This window comes from Megalopta genalis, chromosome 1 (assembly GCF_051020955.1).
Source record: "Megalopta genalis isolate 19385.01 chromosome 1, iyMegGena1_principal, whole genome shotgun sequence".
NCBI lineage: Eukaryota > Metazoa > Arthropoda > Insecta > Hymenoptera > Halictidae > Megalopta > Megalopta genalis.
In genome coordinates, this window is record NC_135013.1 from 36337585 (window position 1) to 36359364 (window position 21780).

General features: G+C 38.8%; 4 protein-coding genes across 8 annotated transcripts; 2 read left to right on the forward strand and 2 right to left on the reverse strand.

Moving 5' to 3' along the window:
• Nucleotides 1-5079: 5079 nt before the first annotated feature.
• On the forward strand, nucleotides 5080-9005 carry LOC143260439 (protein-tyrosine sulfotransferase-like). Its single transcript, XM_076525801.1, has 3 exons — nucleotides 5080-5364; nucleotides 5513-5710; nucleotides 6814-9005. Exons 1-3 carry the CDS (start codon nucleotides 5183-5185, stop codon nucleotides 6920-6922), a joined length of 489 nt encoding a protein of 162 aa, XP_076381916.1. The 5' UTR covers nucleotides 5080-5182; the 3' UTR covers nucleotides 6923-9005.
• A 1091-nt stretch (nucleotides 9006-10096) lies between these two features.
• On the reverse strand, nucleotides 10097-12837 carry LOC117227694 (uncharacterized). The gene is made up of 5 exons (XM_076526205.1): nucleotides 12677-12837; nucleotides 12000-12081; nucleotides 11474-11913; nucleotides 11257-11381; nucleotides 10097-11191 (listed from the first exon to the last, which is right to left on the reverse strand). The coding sequence occupies exons 2-3, from the start codon at nucleotides 12071-12073 to the stop codon at nucleotides 11682-11684; spliced, it is 306 nt and encodes a 101-aa protein (XP_076382320.1). The 5' UTR covers nucleotides 12074-12081; nucleotides 12677-12837; the 3' UTR covers nucleotides 10097-11191; nucleotides 11257-11381; nucleotides 11474-11681.
• Nucleotides 12838-13163: 326 nt separating this feature from the next.
• LOC117227693 (uncharacterized) lies at nucleotides 13164-16324 on the forward strand. 5 transcript variants are annotated; one of them, XM_033483168.2, is made up of 5 exons: nucleotides 13164-13303; nucleotides 13703-13826; nucleotides 14562-15071; nucleotides 15432-15675; nucleotides 15971-16324. In XM_033483168.2, exons 2-5 carry the CDS (start codon nucleotides 13760-13762, stop codon nucleotides 16194-16196), a joined length of 1047 nt encoding a protein of 348 aa, XP_033339059.2. In that variant the 5' UTR covers nucleotides 13164-13303; nucleotides 13703-13759; the 3' UTR covers nucleotides 16197-16324. The 5 variants fall into 5 exon arrangements, with proteins under 5 accessions (XP_033339059.2, XP_033339056.2, XP_033339058.2 ...); XM_033483165.2 differs by having other exon boundaries at nucleotides 13174-13303; nucleotides 13685-13826; XM_033483167.2 differs by lacking the exon at nucleotides 13164-13303 and adding an exon at nucleotides 13349-13455.
• On the reverse strand, nucleotides 16320-21311 carry fz (frizzled class receptor). The gene is made up of 3 exons (XM_033483164.2): nucleotides 20133-21311; nucleotides 18307-18683; nucleotides 16320-18214 (listed from the first exon to the last, which is right to left on the reverse strand). Exons 1-3 carry the CDS (start codon nucleotides 20930-20932, stop codon nucleotides 17676-17678), a joined length of 1716 nt encoding a protein of 571 aa, XP_033339055.1. The 5' UTR covers nucleotides 20933-21311; the 3' UTR covers nucleotides 16320-17675.
• Nucleotides 21312-21780: the final 469 nt, after the last annotated feature.

The following is a 21780-nucleotide window of genomic DNA, read 5'->3' on the forward strand; positions in this document are numbered from 1 at the left end:
AACAACGGTCTCGACACAGGCTTTTACGATTCTTCTGTAACTTATATAAATATTTCAAGGGGCCCAGATATTTTCTTGCCAGTCTACAAAGCGTTTTGAAGTTTGCCCCGCGTTCTTGCTAACGAAAAAATGTCTATTGAATTTTAAACCGAGCACTCGTAAAAATGTGGAAACCAGTGGCCGCGAGTTCAAGCTAAGAATACCGACTCGGGAACAATGCGTGCTCTCCGCGTCTCTTGCTAACACAATGGAGTCACCGATTTTATACGACTATCAACAAATTTCGAGCTATCTAAAGTAGCAGTCTTCGAAAATATTCTTTTCTTTTTTAACGTACTTCGTTTTCTTCAAAATTTCGCAGTAATAACATTTTATTAACCCTTAGCGCTCCGAAGGCTCCGCTATGGAGACATTTGTCATTTGTTCCGTAACTCCGAAGGCTCCGCTGCGGAGCCAAATGTTTTTAGCGTACGTTGTCGTCGGCATTAGCAATTGTTATCTGTAGTTAAAACATGCTAAGTCTGTACCATTACGATCAACACGTTGAATGCCACGCCGGTTTTACAGAAATTGTCCGTGGCGCCACGATGAATTTTCTTTTATGTGACACATATAATGTTGAAATATTATCTGCAATAGATAAGTTACTGTTTATAACCATGTTTGACATGTTAATTGCGACAGGGGTCACTGTTTGAATTGACGATGGTAATAATACCAAATTTTAGATATTGACATTTGTCTTAAATTATATATATTCCTATCAATTTGGGCGCGCCGGTCACCGGTGACCTCCGTGGCATTCAACGTGTTAAACCATTTTTTCACCTTTTCTATGGTTAGCAACATTGAGAAAAATAAATATTATGATGAGAATTTAGAGCCGAGTGATACCGAAGACGTATTTGATTTTGAAGAGTTAAAAGACATTGTGGAAGACAATGTTGGTTATGATTCTGACACTTCAAGTAGTAGTAGCGAAATTATGCTACCAAAGAGACGAATAATGAGAATTATTGAAAGTGAAAGCGAAGATTCGTTACAAGACTTAGATGAATGGCGTGATGTTACGGAAGAATTACATATTCCAGATAGAATACCTTTTAGCGTAATGCCACAGGTCATTGGACCACAAGTTCCTACATACATTGAACAGCCGATACAATATTTTAAATTATTTTTCACGGACGAATTGGTAAATGAAATTATAAAAGAAACCAACAATTACGCAGAAAATGTTCTAAACTTGAAAGAAATGTCCAGTAACTCTATTTGTCAAAGCGAATACTGTGACACTTGTCCAAGTAAATCCAAAATGCACATGGGAGATTGTTACCAAAGATATCACACCATGGTGAATTACAAAATTAAAAATTTATCTTTTATTTACAATAGGAAAATGTATATTGATAAAATAAATAAAATATCAAATGCATTCACAAGGACGTGTAATCTTTTCCGCTCAAAGTAAGACTTCCTTTATCTCAGGCGCTCCGCTCCAAAAATGTGCCGGAGTTGCTGGTAGGCAGTACTCGAGAAACGCGCGGAGCGCTAAAGGTTAATCAACAAATGTTGAGTAAACAAGTAGTTCGTATTTTCTTTACAAATCACGGGATACTTTTTTTCGTGCAATGTATCTTCGACGAATGAAGTAAGGAAGAATGTTTTGAGAATTCACGACACGGAAACGCGATGAGTAAACGTCGCGGGCACCGACAATCACCTGTACGTGAAGCAATACACCTGCTTGTGACCGTCGGACGATCGCGCAGTAAACGTAATTCAACGCTTGCTCAGTGAATTAACTGAAATACAAAATCGAGCAGCATGATTTAAAAAAAGAAAAGAAAAATGTAAAAGAAGGATTGACCTTGCAACTTCTCCATGCAAGATATAATTTACCAGTCTGTATAAATTGATGATCGAATAAGTTTGAGAACATTTCTTAATTCTGCGCAGTATTCGTGATCCTCTTCCGTCGGGGCTGAGTAAAAGGTACGTTTATTCGCCAAGTTCATGGTAGGATTTTATACAGAAGTTTTCGACTGGTACTGACGGCACCGTAAAAAGGGAAGATGGCGACGTCTCGATACTTCTCTCCTCCACTTGGAAGCTCAAGAATGCTCCTCTATAAACTTGGCAATGACCCGGAAAACTCCACGTGATATTACGAATTTGAAGTATTTCGGTGAAAGTTCTGATCGTGTTTTCTTTGCCATTGTGTGTTCCCCCCTGGCTCGGATCCACCGTATTTTTCCATCCAGATTATTATGAAATCGAAGTCTGGCTTCTCCAGCCAATCTTTTAGAAGAACATCCACCTCCCAACCGCGTGTTGTAAATAATCGTAACGTATCGTAATCATTACAAGCTCTTAAACACCATTTCAATCGAAATGTCTTCTCCTGACAAATTGAAACAAATTTTTAAGTCTTGTTTCAATCCGTAGTCTGCACATTGCAAATGGAAGATATAGAAAACAATAAAAATCACACAACCAAGGTCTGAAAGTGGCTGGTAAATATTTCACAATTTTTATAATAGCGTGCACTTGGATAAAGAAATTGATGAATTTCAACAAATAAGTTGAATAAAAGAGTCGATCTAGCAAATAGTTTTTTTATTTACCACCTGATATGTTTTAATCGTGAAGGCAAGTGATAATGTATTTTGTCTTGTAAATATATCAGAATTTTTAATAGGGAGTACTTAGAGAAATTGTTGAATTTCAACAAATAGGTTGAATAAAAAAGTCAATCTAGCAAATAGTTTTCTTATTTATCACCTGATATGTGATTCAATCGTGAAGACATGTGATAATATATTTTGTCTTTTTTAATCGCTTTCACCGAGTTGAACAGTGTCAATTAACGCAGACATCTCATAAAGACAGAACATATTTTATACCTTCTTTAATTAAATAAAAATTCTAATTAAAAGATCAAACAGTGAAAAGTATTAAAGTTATTCCCGTAACTAAATACAATTCAATAGAAATATAATGAACAATTCCCAATGGAAGTCCCAGTTTTATGCTCTCAATAATTATAAATAAAATAATAATAAAAAAAGTGTGCAACTAGTTACTCGGTCGACGGTGGGGCATTTAATACGTAACTGGAAGTTCTATTTGTTTTAAGATGTCGCCGTATAATTTTCAAGCGAAACGTCCAGCAGTGCGATGGTCGTTGTTTGCACGCGAAACAGGAGCGCTGCTTTTTCCGTATCCGACTCAAAAGTGAACGTTTCGCGTCATAAAACGCGTTCATTTTGTCATCAGTTTGTCCGTCCCATGTTTGCATGCGTTTACGGGACAATCGGACGGGTTACTGGTGTGCGTGTCGCGCGGGCTTCTGGGGAATTACCTCTCTCTTTCCAGCAACAAAATACAGTGGTAACACGCGGATCGATGCGAAACGGAATAAAGTATCCTGCGGTCCCGCGGTATTCCCAAGGAAACTTATTACCGTACAATCGCGCGGCTGTGGATACAATTCATACAATATCCTTCCGCGGCAGAACACACATGCTGCTAACGTACGCTCCGCTACGTGCATGCCTTGTTTCCGCATAAAAGCGTGCGCATGAATGCACATCATGCGGGGCAGGACTAACTAACATACCAACAATGCCGGGCACAACGACAAGGGAGCGTTAAAGGATCGTCCGTATGGACTTTATTACGAATAATATGTTCGTTGCTCATCTTTCAAAGCCGCTGGAAATAAATTAACGAGCACGATCGTTGAATGCGTCCTGCAGCTTCAATGCGTCTTACAGATTCAAGCATGCGAACGGCGACGTTCGATCACATTTCTTGCAGAATTCGAAGTTCGATGTCTTGGTTAAACGTATCTGTGCAAATCTATGCGACTGCGAAATTAGGATTATTATTATTATTTAGATTCTTACGATTATTTCAATGTGTACCTTGTAGATGCGAGCATACTATTGGATTGGCAACTAAGTAATCGCCGATTTGTTCAATGAAATAAAAAATCTTTTTTTACTTGGAACGAAGTTTAATCTGTAATGTATTTTCCATTTTGTTCGATGATCTTTTGCCATCTCTCCGACAACTTGAAAATTCCACGCTCGTAGAAAGTCTGATCCTTTTCGGCCAAAAACTGAGTTAAGTGAGATTTTACAGCGTCATCGTCGTTAAAAGTTTTACCACCAAGGGAGTTGTCCAGGGATCGAAATAAATGGTGATCCGATGGCGCGAGATCAGGGCTATATGGTGGATGTAACATCAATTCCCAACCAATATCCATCAATTTTTGTCGAGTGGACAAAAACGTGTGCGGCCTAGCATTGTCCTGCTGGAAAATGACACCTTTACGATTGACCAATTCTGGTCGCTTATCCTTGACCGCTGCATTCAATTTGTCCAGTTGCTAACATTCACGGATAATAAAAAATAACATAATAATAATAATAATAATTTTATAATATAACATTTACGGATATCATAAAAATGGGGTGAGAGACATCTATAACTGACATCGGCGATTACTTAGTTGCCAACCCAATAAAAAAAAGATCCAAGTGATCTGGTCGAATTTAGAAAGAGCTTCAATAATGTCTCCCTAATTGACGCTCACATTGTCCACAAAGATGAACACTTTGCGAAGAGGAGATACAATTATTCGAGCCTTGCGGCTCGTTTTTATAGTTATTGACAATTGGTAATTACAAAAAACGAGCCGCAAGGCTCGAATAATCGCGTCTCCTCTTCCCAAATTGTCTATTCTAGCGCACAATTTGGGCGACAATTAGGTAAACATCACTGTATTCCGTTTCAATCGGTGTCCGAACAGTTTCGCGAGCCACTGCATACACTATTGCGATACGGAACATTATAAGCGCAGCCGACTTCGGTTTCTAACCGGCAGAACAGCTTCCGACGATGACTCACGAATTACTAGTACCGTGAATGGCTATTTTAGCCGGCTGTCCGAACACAGGCTGACGTAATGAATTCGCGATGCGTGTAGTCGGATCGAACGAATGCACTCTCCGCGTTGAAAACGCGAGATCGCAGGGTCACGTTCGTTCCCGGTTGCCGATCGCGATCGAGTATCGAATGACAATGGCGCGTCGTCTTCCAGGTCACCATCACCGGGTTCGACTTGTCCTCGTACAGGCAGTCGCTGATCAAGTGGAACCACGCGATCTCGACGATGTACGGCCAGTGCAAGGAAATCGGGTCGGGCAAGTGTCTGATGGTGCCGTACGAGCAGCTGGTGCTGCACCCGCGCCAATGGATGAAGAAGATACTGAACTTCCTGGACGTTCCTTGGAACGAGTCGGTCATGCACCACGAGGAGTTCATTAACAAGCCGGGCGGCGTGCCTCTCAGCAAGTAAGAGAACCGATATGCGGCGGTAACGGCGTGTCTCGTTCGTCCGAGAATGATGTCATTCGTCGGGAATGAGGGGACCGGTCGACGGAAAAGGACGATCGACACGCTGCCGCGATCGAATACTAAATTCTGTATTTTCGGAATGCAGGGTGGAGAGGTCGTCGGATCAGATCATAAAGCCAGTCAACTTGGAAGCACTGACCAAGTGGGTCGGCCACATTCCGGACGACGTAGTCAGAGAAATGCCGGACATCGCGCCGATGCTTTCTGTCCTCGGCTATGATCCTTATGCTAATTCGCCGGTCTACGGAGCGCCGGATAGGCTGGTCAGCGAGAACACCAGACGGTACGTATTCGATCGATACATCCGCAGGACTCATTCCTTCGATCGTATGTCCGGGCTATCCTTTAGAACGCGGCTCTCGGGGGAGGATAATGCCTCCGGAGAACGCTAAAGCGTCCCAGACTCTAGATTCTAAGGGGATAGTAATACATTTGAAACGCGTAGTTGAAGTTGCATCACTTCGTTTCATTTATTTGCAATAACTGCGGAGTTTGTACGTTTATGGCAAAATTGGGTAGTTGTAATTGGAAATATTGTAAGGATTAAAGGAATTTAAAAATTGTCGATCTATTATTTTGAATCTGTTAGAAGGATTAATGAAAGTGCGAACTTGAGATTTAGTCTCCATTTCTTGCAATTCGTATGGACAATTTCTTTGCATAAAAATCCGCACAGTCTGATGATAACTTTTCCAACTGAACTATCTTTAAATTTATGCGTTTAACGTGAAATCCGCGCAATCTACTAATTATATTTGACGAAATATACTGTAATACTCTGTAAACCCTTTGAACTATGATTTCTTTCACAACTGAGTCGATTAGCACTTCCTCATTTTCTTAAAATTTTTGTTATTTTCTATGCCTTCGTTTACTTTCGTTTCTAGACTTTGCTAACAGAAGAATCAAACTTTGTTTCAATTTCAAAGGAATTAAAGAATTTATGCGGATCTTTGTGCAATTAAAAATGTTCTTCATCAATTGCGATAGGGAAGAGCCAAAATAGGAGTTCCTCTCTTTCTTTAATCATTTTAATAAGTCTAAGATAAAACACGAACAATGTTAAATTTCTAAAATTTGTCCGACGTTTTAAATTACGTCCACTCATTTCTACAATAAATACATAAAATCCATAGTCCAATAACATTCATGTTTAATAGATCTTCTTCAACGAATACAACTCGTTGTTACAGTAGAATTTTTTTATATATATTTATACAGATGTTTTTGTTATATAGAATTTTTCAGTAGCAAGAAGTTCTCCCCCAATTAATATGAAATAAACGTAAAACGCGCGGCGCGGCAGCCGTCGCGTTTCACCCCTCGCACTCGTAAAAGCAGCCTCCGTTGGATAACATCCTTAAAATACGGCTCTTATTGTTGCAGGGTGCTAGCGAACGGAGAAGTGTGGGCGGCGAGGGCGCGCCAATTTTCCCTGGAGAAGCTGATAGAGCTGAGCAAAGAGGACGAGAGCACCAACGCGGCAAACGCGTGACCTCGGTTACACGCTACCCTAGGCGCGCGGACCTTGAACCTGTACAATTTCTGCAACGTTTAACAAGCTGGTAAAACCTCACGGCGGAGCCAGTTCGTACCGAATACCGTTGAAAGAGCGAATTCCCTCTCGTCGTTTGCCTCTTCCCGGTGGGATTCGGGGACAGCGAACCGTGATCGTGAAAATAAAGAAAAAAAGCGAGCTCTCTGGACTATACTTTAATTGTAAGATCAAGCGTGCATACTTGGTAGCCACGGCACAGCGAGTTCAACGACGAGACCGTGAAAGAGAGAAGCTTAGCGAACCCGAAGAAGCCGGAGAGTACTAGAGGCGGGGACCTTTCTTCTTGAACAACTCGAGGCCGATCTGAAAGGGACACAAAACTTGAACAGAGCCTGCTTCGCATGGCTGACCCATCATTTTCCTACCAGCCACGGAATCCCTCGTTGACCAACCCTTTGTCTACAACCCAGTCGATTGTTCGCGCGTTCTCGCTGTGTCGTTATCTCCGAATGTACGCGCTGCATTCTCGTATTAGCGAACGATCGCGGTTCGCGAGACTACGCTACACGATGGTTACTCTTTCTCTGTATATTTTAACCGGTAGATGTCTAACTGCGGGACGGCACTTGCGTTCGCGAACGGCCGCACGGTTCCTGTTGCGGGAGGTTCGGCTGGATCGCGCGTGCCCTCTTTCTCCCGCGGACGAAATGCCGTGCGAATGGTCGCCGATTACTCTCGTTTCGTTTGTCCAGTGTTTCGTTGACGCGACCAACCAGGACTGTCGGAGACCCGCTAAACAATTTCTGTACAGTCCCGACCAACGGCCAGTGACCGGAACGTAGATCATAATGGTCTGAAGCAAGCGTGGAATAAAGTTGTCTTCGTGAGCGAATGGAGGAAGGTGGATGGAAGCGACGAAACGTGATGGGATGTCTCTCCCGCGATCAAAGCTATGATCCTTTTTTTTGATATTCTTGTATCGTGTAACACAAAACAAATTTGTTCATGAGAGAATGGTATTTATCGATCGTCGAAGGAAATTCTTGCGTGCGTTCCTTCTTTTGATATGTTCTTCTTTCCTTCAGTTTCTACGTTTGTAAGGTAGACTAGGAGCAGCAGTAGCGAATATTGAAGATCAATGTGCGTTCACTGCCCGACCGTTTCACGCGACCCATATTTCAAGCGACGCGCAAAGTCTTCGTGGTCATTTTTCACCGTTTACATTGTACTGTTAGAATATTGTATTTCATATTCATGAGGATAACATCACGTTTCGAAACAGTAGAGCACATTCTGGCCCTGTCCTGCGGCACGAGATTTCTTTCTATCTCTGCGCATAGTAAATGTTACAGTATTTTAACATTATTCTCAATTATATAGCAAAACCGGTCTTGGAATTAGAAGTAAAAGACTTAGACGAAGAACTAATTGTATGCGAAAAAATAAAATTCGTATCGGCCGGAAATGACCAAAAGACGGTGGTGTGTAAGGGTCAAGAATTTTGCAGATTTTTGCTCCATCTTAGAGTGATATCGAGCGAAAATCGGAAAGAATTTCGGACAATGTTGGATTTGGACATCTGGCAGCGAACGTGTAGAGTCTCCCTATTACGAAATAATCAGTGTTCAGCATCTGACGGCGAGTACGTCCCACGAATGAATCTCCGGACACTGATTGTCTCGAGTGCAAAGGTTCTTGAGTTGTAGGAACGCGAGACTATAAAAGGTTTCTTGTTATTCCTATTGTATTACTAATTATAAGCAAATATAGATTGTGACGTGGAGCCGCGGGCAAAAAATATAACGCAGACGAATTGTTTAACCGGTCCCTCGATTTACGATTTACGATTTACCGGAGTTCTTCTGTTATCGATGGTCGATTATAGTACGCAGCGATGGTTGTCGCAAGCAAATATTACTGTAACTCCGCGAGAACAATAAATGTCCTCCATTGTTGGTAGACCCTTGTCCAAACGGCGACCACGACAGGTGCAACAACTTCGATGTGGCATTACGTCATTCGTGTAAACCATGTTACTGTCTATCGAATTATACAATTAAATTATTTTAATATTACAGAACCCCTGCAATTGTCATTTCCCCTAAACTGGCATGGATCAGGATAATCTACAGCATATTTGAACGCTACACAAATAAGATCGCGCAATCTCCAAACCGGATAGGTACAAATTGATGTGATTCGTAAATAGTGGCACGTTCGTTTTACACGCGACTGCATTCCGAACGGACAATTCTAAAATACATGTTATCGAATTATAGTTACCGAACGGACGTTATTGTAATTTACGAGCCGATTCTGATCATAAAATTATTCTCGGTTGCAATGTATAGGTCATAACGGTTTGCGGTTAAAGCATTTGAAATCAATTGCACGTGCGATATAGTTACTATAATACTGCCGTGATAAATTGATACAGACGGATGAGCAGATTTGAAGTTTGGTCGTTATATTCAGATTTCTAATTGTAATTATTTTCAAATGGGAATATACTTAATGTACAGTGCAATCTTCCAGCTTTCATTGAAGGCCTTAAGATTACAAAATTTCAATAGGAAGATATTTAAATATTATTTTTCATTCATGCACAAATGATTTTCGCGTTTTACATATAAGAAATAATATAAATTTCGACAACAATCAAAAAGGGTGAACAAATTTGTCGACAACAGTGCCTCTTATGGCGAATTTTGGTAGCTTTGTTGAGAGGTCCGTACAGCGCCAATTGTAGTAGTGGAAAAACACTTAAACTAGTAACCAAAATTACCAACAGTCGAATTCGCCTAACAGTTTGAGCGTTTTGCCACTACCCCAATTGGCGCTGTACGGATCCCTCAAGAAAGCTACCAAAATTCGCCGTAAGAGGCACTGCTATCGACAAATTTGTTCACCCTTTTTCATCGTTGCCAAAATTTATAGTTTTTTATATGTAAAACGGTAAGAATCATTTGCACTTGAATAAAAAATAATATTTAAATATTTTTCTATTGAGATTTTATGATTTTGAGGTCTCAAATTGAAGCTGATAGAATGCATTTCATATATGCGACATTCTGATTTGAAAATGACCATAAGATAATGAAAATCTAAATATAAGGAGATAATTACGCAGGAATCAAAGTCGAACAAAACTAATAAGAATTTGTGAAAGGGTTCCTTTTAGATTCTTTAATCCATAACTTTATTAGATTCTTTAATCCATATTCCATAATTAACAATAGAAATACATATACATAAATGAAATTGTAAATATTCAAATTATAGTTTATCATACAAACTTGTGCACGCATGCAAACTTAAATACAGTACGAGATTCGCCTTCTAATAAGGGAAGATCGTTCAAACAAGTTTTCGTAATCGAAAACATAAACAACTGTTTCTCATAACTTTAACTCTAGAGAAGTAAGTAAATTCTTTCTGTCTCCTTACTTGTCAAATCATCCTTTCCTTTATCACATTGATGACTTCCATGTGTTTTATATTTTGTACCTTCTTTCAGACGGGCTGCTACATTAAGAAAATCTCTGTTGACGGAAAATGCCATTAAGCAGAGTATTAAAAAGCATATCCTTCAATATTCTGACAATGAGGAGGAGGATAGCTATGTACATAATCTTCTTAATTCAACCAGTAGCAGTGAAGAAGATGGAAGATGTTGAATACTTTTAAATATCAAAAAGATACAGTATGAGAACTATATTGTAAACATATGATATCACGGACAAAGTTGAACAAAATAATGCAGTTAATGAAGAAAAGAACCTCAAGAAAGATTTCAAAACAGAGGAAATACGAGGATAGATTTAGACTCTGGGAATAGTGTCCTCAGTATTGTGCATGAAAATGAATCACATGATATTAGCATGTGAGAAGAACACAACAGTGATTCCAGAGTTTATGCATCCAACTTGAAAACCGGAGATGAGTCTATAGAAGAAACCTAACAGAGGAATATCTTCAAAAAATTCGTTCAATTATATTGACCGAGAAAGAATAAGGATATTGTCTATGACGAAAGTGACTCTCAATTTGAATTCGCGAAACAGTATGATGTATGTCGTTATCACCATGTTTTTTAACAAACTACTACTGCCTCAGAAGCATATGCTCCTCCTTTCACATCTCGCATGAGCGCAGTATTCTGTAATTCTACTGCGACTTGAATACTTCTTCTTATATCGTGATATTTTCACGCAATTTCCTGCCTTCGTCCGTTAACAGATTGGTGTTACCAGCTTCTAGCAGCAACTAAAAATCCACAACACAGAGAATGAAAATATAATCAATATCAAATATCAAAGCATCATACTTACTTTTGATTTGCTCAGCTGTTTCTGTAAATGTTTCACTTTACTTTCTTTTGCACATCTATTTGATCAATATTATCAACCTCAATCTTTTGTTTGAAATTCCATTTTTTTCTCATCCATTAAAGAGCCTAAAAAGGATTGAATATACATAATTTTGTAACATGCTTCTCAAAAATTATATTGAACGAACTATTTAAAGACATTTGTCTGTTGGGCTTACCACAAGGTAACCAGCGGTGATTCCCTTGTTTTCTTATTGGAGGAATAAACTCTGGAATCACTATTATGTTCTTCTGGCATGCTAATATCATGTGATTCGTTTTCATGCACAATACTGTGGACGCTATTCCCAGAGTCTGATCCCGATACTTCCTCTGTTTTGAAATCTTTCTTGAGTTTTTGTTTCTTCATCAACTGCATTATTCTGTTCAACTTTGTCCGTGATACCATATGTTTACAATATAGTTCTCATACTGTATCTTTTTGATATTTAAAAGTATGCAACACCTTCCATCTTCTTCACTGCTACTGGTTGAATTAAGAAAATTATGTACATAGCTATCCTTCTCCTCATTGTCAGAATATTGAAGGACATGCTTTTTAATACTCTGCTTAATGGCATTTTCCGTCAACAGAGATTTTCTTAATGTAGCAGCTCGTCTGAAAGAAGGTACAAAATAGCAGCGTGCAGTGCGATGAAGAATAGGATGAATTGACAAGTATAGGAACAGAATGTATTTGCTTACCTTTCTGGAGTTAAACTCCTCAAATAGATCTTGATCAGAAGACGAATGGTATACCAATTGAGACTTTCATCCATCTAGGCATCTGTAAGTTTCATTACTTTAAAATCACACAAATTTACATGGGTACAATGCTGTTTTGTTTGTATGCGAAATTATTACAAGCTTGCGCACGGAATGATCACTTTCATTTACACTTTCACGTTCATTGTCCTCCGCAATGTTTATGTTCTGTGTTCAGCTCGGTAACTACCAGCTACTCTTATTGTCAGTTTGCTTACTATTCGACTGATACAAACAGACTAACAAGAAGAGCAGTCGGAAGCCATGTTGCTAAATGTATTTATACACTACAGGGGACAACGAAAGTGACCCGGCTACGTGCGAGCATGTAACAATTTTCAAACTCGATTTTCTCGTAAACGAAGCTCCAAACAGAAAAATGTTATTCCTTTCTTACGGCTTATTTTTTTTTCGCACATAAAATCATTCTAGTTACGGCCAATATTGCTCGTTGAAACCGAACGAACAAAAAGGAGTTGTATTTCTCGAACCTATTAGAAACACGTTCTTTTCAAATCGTTATTCCTACGAGTACCGTTCACTGCACGGAGCTACAGTTTAAGAAAACAGTGCTAAATAAATATTTAAAAAAATATCAAAATAATGTGTCCTCTTACCTTGAATTTGTTGGATAACCAAATTGATCTGGCATCTAAATGTGGCGACATGACATCATAGTGTCGTGGCATCCCGCCGCTTGATGCCCTAAAGATCGATCATTCAAAGATCGACATTTTGATTTACGATTTTCGATCTGTCAGATCGATTTTTAAATCTTGAATCGATTCTAAAATCGATTTTCAACGAAAAAGATTGTAGATCGATTCACAATTTTTATAAATAATGTTTTCAATTTAAAATCATTACGTTAACTAGACAATATGAGGTTTGGAGTATAGTTTATTTCCAGTGTTGAATTCTCTGTCGTAAAAAAGTTATATGAATATGAATATAAATTGTAAATAAATGAAATGTTCTGCTTCCGCTTTAGATTGAAATGTCTGGCCAATGAAAAACTTGGACGCATTATCCGATCATTCCTAGAGGATTTCTAAATGCCATGACTAGCAGTTCTCATGTGGATGGCCATTCACAGCATACTTTTTCCTTAAGGTTCATACAGATATTGTGTGCAGATGTATTATAATATTATGTATGCCCATTGGCATCACTTTAAAATTTTCTGTAGCTACTGATACTGTCACTTTCTGTCACTGCTTCGTTTTCCATCGATACAAATTCCAGTAGGTATTTACACCATATGGTGTAAGGATACCTATACTATGCATATATGTCGTAAGATCAATACATAGTGTAGGTATACCCACGGAATATACCAAATAGTATACGATGTACACCCAATCTATGACTTTGTTGCTACACACATAATTAACCGGTTTGAATGACGTTTCTTAAATTACAATAATTTTCTATGTGTTGTGTGAATGCGCGTGAATATCGAGAACTATGCATGCATAGCTTGTATGTTTGCGAATTATATGAATGTAGTGGAGTGTTCTAGGTTAAGTAGTGTTGCAGAGACTGCGTTATATTTTAAATATCCGGTTTCTTCCCAATCTTTCTTATTTGTCCGGATGAATTCATTAAATTTTGTACGTATCCAGAACATCTTTATTAAACAGTGAACGAGTGTCGCGACGAAGCAAACAGCTGCTTCATAGTGTCATATCAATTCTACGATGGCGTTATCACGTATCAGTAACTCTCCCGATATATTGACATGCCTTTCTCGTGTTTCACATGCAGGTATGAAATTTACAATACATATATATTTATATAAAAATTATGATCTGCGATTATGTCCATCAATTGACATGTTAAACGAATCTTATTGTGGGAACTTGCGAGCATACAAGTCTCATCGTTCGGTGACAAGTCAAAATTTATTAAAACATTATCAATTAGCATTATCTGCAAAGCGCATTTATTTTATATTCTTTCAATTCTTTCTTACTTTTATCAAACTCGATTTTCCTATAAATGTGATTGTTGTATCCATTGAGAAAGAACGCGATTATTTTGCAACATTGCGAAACATTTTTCCGTGCAAGTGCATACAATTAATTATGTAATATCAACGGAAATATGACATGACAATATATTTCTTGCCTTGAAAAGATTAGATTTGTCCTTATCGTATGTGTACATGCCTTACTTAAAAACTACATAATTAGCATTCATTAAAATTCCTCTGCAACTACGGCGCTTTTTAAAGTAATATGAGTCTACTACAGTCAATGCCGGGAAATGTGACCTTCCTTTTCAATAAACAGGCTAGAAAAGAAACGAGATTAGTAATTTATTCGTCATGCTATCGTAAATCAAAATACGGACAGGTACGTAATCAGCAATCCTAATTTCTAAGATCTTAATGAAGTAGCTCCCGCAACAGGAATCGTTATTATGAATGGCACAAAATTATTCAATTAATAGACCGCGATTGAACACTTGTCTAAATAGAAGAACTTTTCATTTTTCTAGCGAATGCCTCGTTCGGCGAAATGCAATGCACGCGGTATGCAGCAGTGCACCAAAATCGCATCAAAGCTCTTCACATGACGAGCGTTCGACGTTATCCTGATCCTCCTACTCTACCGCTTCCTACGAACGTCTCTGAAATATTTGCGAGCGAAACCAGTCGTTTTACGCCTGAAAGATCTCGAGACATCGCCGCACCGGTGTTAATCTATGGCAAGGGTGTTAATCGCACATCATTCTGCACCGAGCAATCGTCGAAATCATTGGAACGTGCCAGCATCCCCGTCACCTGCGGTGATTCACACGTGGACTCGTACGATTGCTTCGGGGCGGTGAATTTATGCAGTACGATGCAGACCAACGTACCGAAACCTTTTTGCTCTAGTGGCAAATCGACTCATTTAAATATGCCGGGTGGCCAGTGGGCCAGGGATGGAAAATACATTGCCGAGGACATGCAAAAGTCGCATTATCGAAACGTTCGCTTACCGAAATCAAACTTGGACACAAGCAGTTAGTAAACGTTCAAAGAAATATTAACCGACGATTGAAACTTTCTATCGCATTTACCGCAGCACATATATTGAATTTCGAAGAGAAAATTACGATATTCGGGCTAATGGTGGGGGAAATTAACGAATTACGAATAACTCGTCTATATTTATTTCGATAAATCTGTTCTAACTGTAGATTTTTTATCTTGTGCAATTCGCGTGTAATTATCAACGCTAGATGCTCTAATAATTAATGGGAGAAACGAAGTTAGTCGGGTCTTTACAAGTAATGTATTGTAATTATTGCAAAAATTATCAGAGCATGCTACCTCTGCTACGGACTAGGTAAACAGTGTGGAAATTGTAATCTGTCACTCAGGTACTGCAAGTCAAGCCATCATAGCGAGAATTATTTTGAAAAACCTGTATCAACCAAATTATATCTTCAGTATGAGATATTCGACGCAAACACCTGAAAAATCCAAAGACCAACAGAAAACGACGGATGTGTCCAAGAAGGAAAGATTCAGGCAGATCGCGAGGGATTACGGATCCACCGTTTTTGTGTTTCACATAGGGATCTCCTTAATATCTCTTGGCGCGTGTTATTCGGCTGTAATTAGGTTAGTTGTACGATAAATCTTGTTGCAATTTATTATTTTGTACTTAGACCAAATTTAACGCACTCAGAACGACAGTGACTTCTATAGTTTTACCATGAGATGAACTTTTTCAATAAAAAATAATGTAACGACTGAAAATTGCCATTCTGAATGTATTGAATTTCTAAAAATGTCATTTTTTATATTTTCTATAATTAACGAAACGGTAAATTCAATCTGACTAATGATTACTGGGACTCGTGCACGGGTACCTACGCAATCGTTAGATACACATAAAATTATTTACTGATTTCAGTGGAGTAGATTTATCACCTCTTGTTAAAACTATCTGCCAGGACAATGATGCATTAGAGAAAATATTAAATAATTCGTCAAGCTTTTTGTTGGCGTACAGCGTTCACAAGCTCTTTGCACCAGTACGATTGTCGATCACGATAGGACTAACACCGATACTTGTACGAAAATTACGAAAAATTGGATTACTTAAACCATACAAAGTAAAATCAACGGAATCTAGTTGAATGGTTCATCACAATAGTTATTATTACCTTCTATAATATTCATACTATATACATGCATTTTTAATCGAACGTAATTACACATCTGTAAACGAACATAAATTCATTAAATAAATATACTATGTCTGAAATGTTTTTATGTATATATTCCGGTTTATTATATAAAGAATATAATAGTTATATGTAATTACTTTACACAACGTCACGTATATTTCATGTATGATAGTTTGCGCAACTACAGTGTTGTATATACGGCCATTTTAATTACAGCACTTTTAAAGTTATTTTTTTTAAATTGATTGCCGTAAATACATTACATACACAAAAGCTCGACAGTTTCAATGGACGAATTGATCAGTTATGTTGGAACAATAATTACACCCGGTTTGCGAGTCGTTACCGAATAATCTCGATTGTGTACCTGCTTTAACGGGCCATACGAGTATTTTGATTACGTATAGGAAACATACAAAAACGCCAATTCCTTGGCAGACATATATATGTACATAACTTTTTAAAAATATATTATAGTACATACTAAAAGTAATGCATATAAGTATATACAATTTAGTTAATCTAATATAGAGTATGTCTTAAGAATTAATTTTACACTTTTCAAAGACCTGGTTGCCTCGGTTGTAGCTTATAAAGATAAGGTTTCGAAAAATTTGTTAGAAACGAATAAGTATACAAAAATTCTTGTTTAATAATTAGACAAGTAAAAAGCTTCGGACGTTTGATCGAATCTTAGTAAATAGTACAAAAAATATCTCTAAACACAGTTTCGTAGAATTATAAAACACATTCGAGAGATTAGTAAGCGTAATTGTTCATGATCTTATCGATCAAACCTAAATTGGAAGGTTTGAAGACATGATAGGCAGTATCAACCATTTGCTTTGTGCATAGTAGAAAACTACACTTATAAACTTTGAACACTTCGTTTGCAAACAGTTTGAGCATTTTTAACTTAACGTAAACAATATAATATTAGACATGAATTCTGCGAAGTTACGAAGGAAGTATACATTACCTAAAATATAATGCAAACTTTGTCTAATAATACTTTGAAACTAATCATCAACGATTAGTTTTAACATTTTATACAGTGTCCTTATCAAACTTCTAGAAAAATACAATGGAAAAGTTCGCAAGTAGCTTAAAGAAACATACAACCGTCTCAATAGAAGAAGAAAGAAAAAAAACAAATGGAGTATTTTGGCACGGCACCTACCTATAATCTCATTGTTATTAATCATGCATCGATAAAATATAAAAAAAGATCATATTTTCTCATTTAGATTTGCTTTGAATAAGTCAAACTTAGCGCATAAATCGTTTAAATATTATCAACTGCGATGAAATGGATATCATTATGAATTAGTTTGGTTGATTATCATCCAAAAGTGATATCAATGGACAGATGTGATGATTGAGGAGAACAAAACTTTACAAGCTTTGTTGTAATGGAATTATGAGTCTTTACACATACGCTTCCGCACGACGACCCTTTATATGATTGAAAAACTGTCGCCAGCTAGTCAATGTTTTACTCGACCATACCCAGAAGCTGCTAGTTATACCGACGATCATAGCCATTAGATATTTTATCATAAAAACTTCAAACTCTGGTCGCCTCCCAACATCACGGGTACGCTCGCCAACGGGGCATGGTATAGAGTACAGAGATTGTGGCCCGGGTCTAGAACACATCTCCATATTCCATGTTAACATCCATTGATCGAAGTACGCTTGCTCGTAAAATAAACAAGCTATGACAATCAACGCAGGAACTATGTATAGTACAGAAAATATGCCGATACGAATCATTAATTTTTCTAATTTGTCAGTCTTTGTGCCATCGTGTTTCATTACCGTACGGATACGGAACAAAGAAACAAATCCGGCTAATAAGAAGGCAGTTCCAAGGATAAGATAGACACATAATGGTGCCAAAACGAATCCGCGTAAAGCTTCCACATTCCAAAGTCCTACGTAGCATACACCAGATAGTATATCTCCTGCAATAATAAATATATTCGTAATCAAGATTATGTACAATAATTAATTATAGTAATTATGATCTCTTTTTTTAAAGCAGAATTAGACTTACCTTCTACCTTCCCCATTGCAAGAATGGTAACTGTTTTTATCGCCGGTGCTGCCCAAGCAGCTAAATGAAAATATTGTGAATTTGCTTCTATTGCTTCATGGCCCCATTTCAGACCAGCAGCTAGGAACCATGTCAAAGTTAAGATGACCCACCATATGCTGGATGCCATCCCAAAGAAGTAAAGCACCATAAATAGTACCGTGCACAATTTATGCTTGGTACCTTGCGTTATCGTTGATGCCATTTGCATTGTCTCTAAAAGAGGTGGGAAAGGTTCTCTGCATGCGATCGAGTTACCAGCTGCCCAACCAATTACATATACCAGTGCTACCATAAGGTAGCAAACTGATAAGAAGATAATTGGTCTTTCCGGATACCTACAGATAAAACATTATTTAGTATATTTGAAACATTAATACCTTTTGCAATGCAGAACTATCAAACTTCTTAGGATCATGATTCATAGAAATAGACAATGGTAATTATAATCTGTTCTGGCAATTACAATGATTATAAGCTTAACCATGGTTAGTATAATAAAACAACCATTTTAATCTGCTAATTGGATGATTTCTCAACCATAAAAACTGATATACGGACACAATAAAAGGGGAATGGTGATTAATTGAAGTAGAGTATCCCATGGTGTATACAATTACAATTTAATTAAATTGCTGCTATGGATGTTGCAATAGAATTGAATGCAAGAATTTCTAGGTAAGTAAATAAAAAAATTATTAATTAGTCAAAGATAAAAATAGACAGAAATGGTCAATACACTTTTCCTCTTTAGAATTTACAACTTCTTCATATACATATATAAATGCGAAATAGAACTGGTGAGCAAAAAATATGTTATTGATTAATTCAAAAGTACACTACCTAACAGAAAATATAAGTTCTAACGTAATCCTTGGTCCTGCAAACCAATGATAAAAATCCTTGTATAAATATCCATATTTTAATTATCCAACAAACACAGTATTATTTGCAATTTTATTCTTTACCGAATGATATACATTTCTTGATATACATTCAAGCTCACCATGAGAAATTGTTTTACATGTAACATTCGAAGTAGTTCAAATAATTCTATGATTGGAAGGCAAAACAATGTATGTGGACATTAAAGTTTCATTACCAGGCAAAGTACAAAATAAATATATGTTTCTTGACCACAATTAATTTACGATACATTCCCGATTAAACTTTCAATCCCACTTTCTCTAAGGTATGAACTAATCTAAATCAGTACTCAACTGTGACTAAATATAACATGAACAAATCTAACACAACAAACACAACCCTTTCTTTCTCATCGATTTCAAATTTCGATTGTCCTACATGATAGACAAAGAGCATGTCACTCGAGACCCTCCCCTCTACACCAGTGTTTCAAGGTCAAGGCCACCGCAGTTAAGGGTCGAAACACACTTACATGCCGGGCTCGATCGTGCACCAAGGCCGAGATATTCTTTCATTTGGTTTACATCAGAGTGTTCACATTATGCGCGTCGCTCTCGTGCCGTTCGGCCAATACTGTTGTCAGCACGATCGGGCCTGGCATATAATAGTATGCTTCGACCATAAAGCGCCCTTTTCCAGGTAATAATCACCGACTTATACAGCTGTAATTGCGTTCCTTATATGAACGCAGTAAACCCCGAATTCCCATTCATTATCCCCATTATTTCGTGAAGCAGCACTTTTCGGCCGTCGGTCAAGATTTAATTCGGACGATTCTAAGAAGCACGACTGTTTTGCCGCACAATCACAGAATTCCGGAGCGGTGTCGTACGTGAGCCGTGGTCGTTCGTTCTATTTACCTGAACCTATCAGTGTCGATGAGAAACGTCAAAAAGGTGAAGAAACAGGAAGCAGCGCAGACGGACGCCCAGCTGCCGACCCAGGCCCTCGAAAATCGTCGTTCCCTTTCAGAGAAGAACATTCCGTCGCAAGGCGCGCCGCAATTAAGTTCTACCTTGTCGCCGACCTTCAACGAATATCCGAGCTCGTGCGGCACTTTGAACTGCAGGGGACAAACGAAGCCGAAATCTCTGGCGCCGACCATAAAACCGCTGCCGAACGGTCTGGGTCCTCCGGTCCAGGACGGCTGGAATTCCGGGACAGGCATTCGCGGCGGCGGATAGACCGGAGCCGACGGCTCCGGCGGCGTGGTCTCGTTGTGCCCGACGCATAACTCCGGCCCGCCGTTTTCGGGCAGTTTCGAGCAGTCGAGATTGTCCGGCCAGTCGAAATCGAAGCTGTTCATCAGACGCTCGCATCCCGCACGAGCACTCTCGCACAACGATCTGCACGGGGGTATGGCTCTGTCGATAATGGTGCACACGGGCGCGTACACGGTGCACAGGAAGAACCGAAGGTCAGGGCTGCACTTCATCTTGACCAGGGGCGCGAACTGGTGCACCTCCTGGCCGGCATCCTCTTGCTTCTGGTGATTCATCAGGTTCGGCATGATCGTCTCGTTGTACGGTATGTTCATGCATAGATCGATCGTGATCGGCTCGCATCTACCGTGGTGTGCCAACGGATCCTTCGCGTGCAGAGCATTGACACCGAGCACGGCCACCGAAAGCCCGCAGATCGTTGTGTACCACAGAATCATGGTTGATCACTGCCGGCCAACGGCCACTACCGAGATCAATCGTCGCGCGAAAGCCAGCCTTCGAAAACACGCGGACGCACCACGCCTTCGTACATCACCAAACAATCGTGCGGAACATAATAATCTTGAACCGAGGGAGCGGGGAAACGAGCGTACCTAGCGACGATGATGGACGCGACCGCAGTAAGACTGTAAACAGAACACGGTGCATGGGTTACGTTAGAATGGAAACCTGGTTGCGATCAGGAGCGTCATCGTCGCCCCCTGGGTTGGATCGACGGCACTACGGATCCTGCTGAGACACTCTGGGGTCTTTTGTAATCCTAACCGAATTTTCCAAGAGTGTTTATGCGATTAATAGATCGAAGGGTTACACTGTAACGTTGTGCCTCTTCTACAGAGGAGAAACTTCGGAACTAAAACGCGCGCAACGTAAGTGAATTTTGTAAAGAAATGTGAACTAGATTTTGATCAGGGGAAAGTTGAAGTTAATGCGGATCGCGGATGACCCTGATTGTATATGTATAGGAATCGGAAGACAATGAGACTATTTTATGGCATGCTAGAATAGGCGGATGTTCATTTGAATATTCCGAGTAATTTTAATTATGATAATGAACGACAAAGTAGGTGATTGTAAAACGTCACGCAATGACTCCTGTAACTGCAGAAATGCGATTCCAGTATCTAGATTTGTAACAAACGAGCGCCTAACAAAGATTTTCGTTTATTGGCTCTTCGAGTCGAATTTGCTTAAACATTTCCCACGAATGCGACTATGTGTATATTGTATAATTTCAGTAATGAGCACTCTTAATGAAATATTCGATCATTTCCGACGGTCGAAA

Coding starts and splice junctions, on each gene's coding strand:
- LOC117227693 (XM_033483168.2), top strand. CDS start 13,760: ATGGCGTTATCACGTATCAGTAACTCTCCCGATATATTGACATGCCTT. Junction 13,827..14,561: donor TTCTCGTGTTTCACATGCAG/GTATGAAATTTA, acceptor TCATTTTTCTAG/CGAATGCCTCGTTCGGCGAA. Junction 15,676..15,970: donor TGTTATTCGGCTGTAATTAG/GTTAGTTGTACG, acceptor TACTGATTTCAG/TGGAGTAGATTTATCACCTC.
- fz (XM_033483164.2), bottom strand. CDS start 20,932: ATGATTCTGTGGTACACAACGATCTGCGGGCTTTCGGTGGCCGTGCTC. Junction 18,684..20,132: donor ATCGACACTGATAGGTTCAG/GTAAATAGAACG, acceptor TTTTATCTGTAG/GTATCCGGAAAGACCAATTA. Junction 18,215..18,306: donor TGCAATGGGGAAGGTAGAAG/GTAAGTCTAATT, acceptor TTATTATTGCAG/GAGATATACTATCTGGTGTA.
- LOC143260439 (XM_076525801.1), top strand. CDS start 5,183: ATGTACGGCCAGTGCAAGGAAATCGGGTCGGGCAAGTGTCTGATGGTG. Junction 5,365..5,512: donor GGCGGCGTGCCTCTCAGCAA/GTAAGAGAACCG, acceptor TTCGGAATGCAG/GGTGGAGAGGTCGTCGGATC. Junction 5,711..6,813: donor GTCAGCGAGAACACCAGACG/GTACGTATTCGA, acceptor TTATTGTTGCAG/GGTGCTAGCGAACGGAGAAG.
- LOC117227694 (XM_076526205.1), bottom strand. CDS start 12,073: ATGGATGAAAGTCTCAATTGGTATACCATTCGTCTTCTGATCAAGATC. Junction 11,914..11,999: donor AGGAGTTTAACTCCAGAAAG/GTAAGCAAATAC, acceptor ACCTTCTTTCAG/ACGAGCTGCTACATTAAGAA.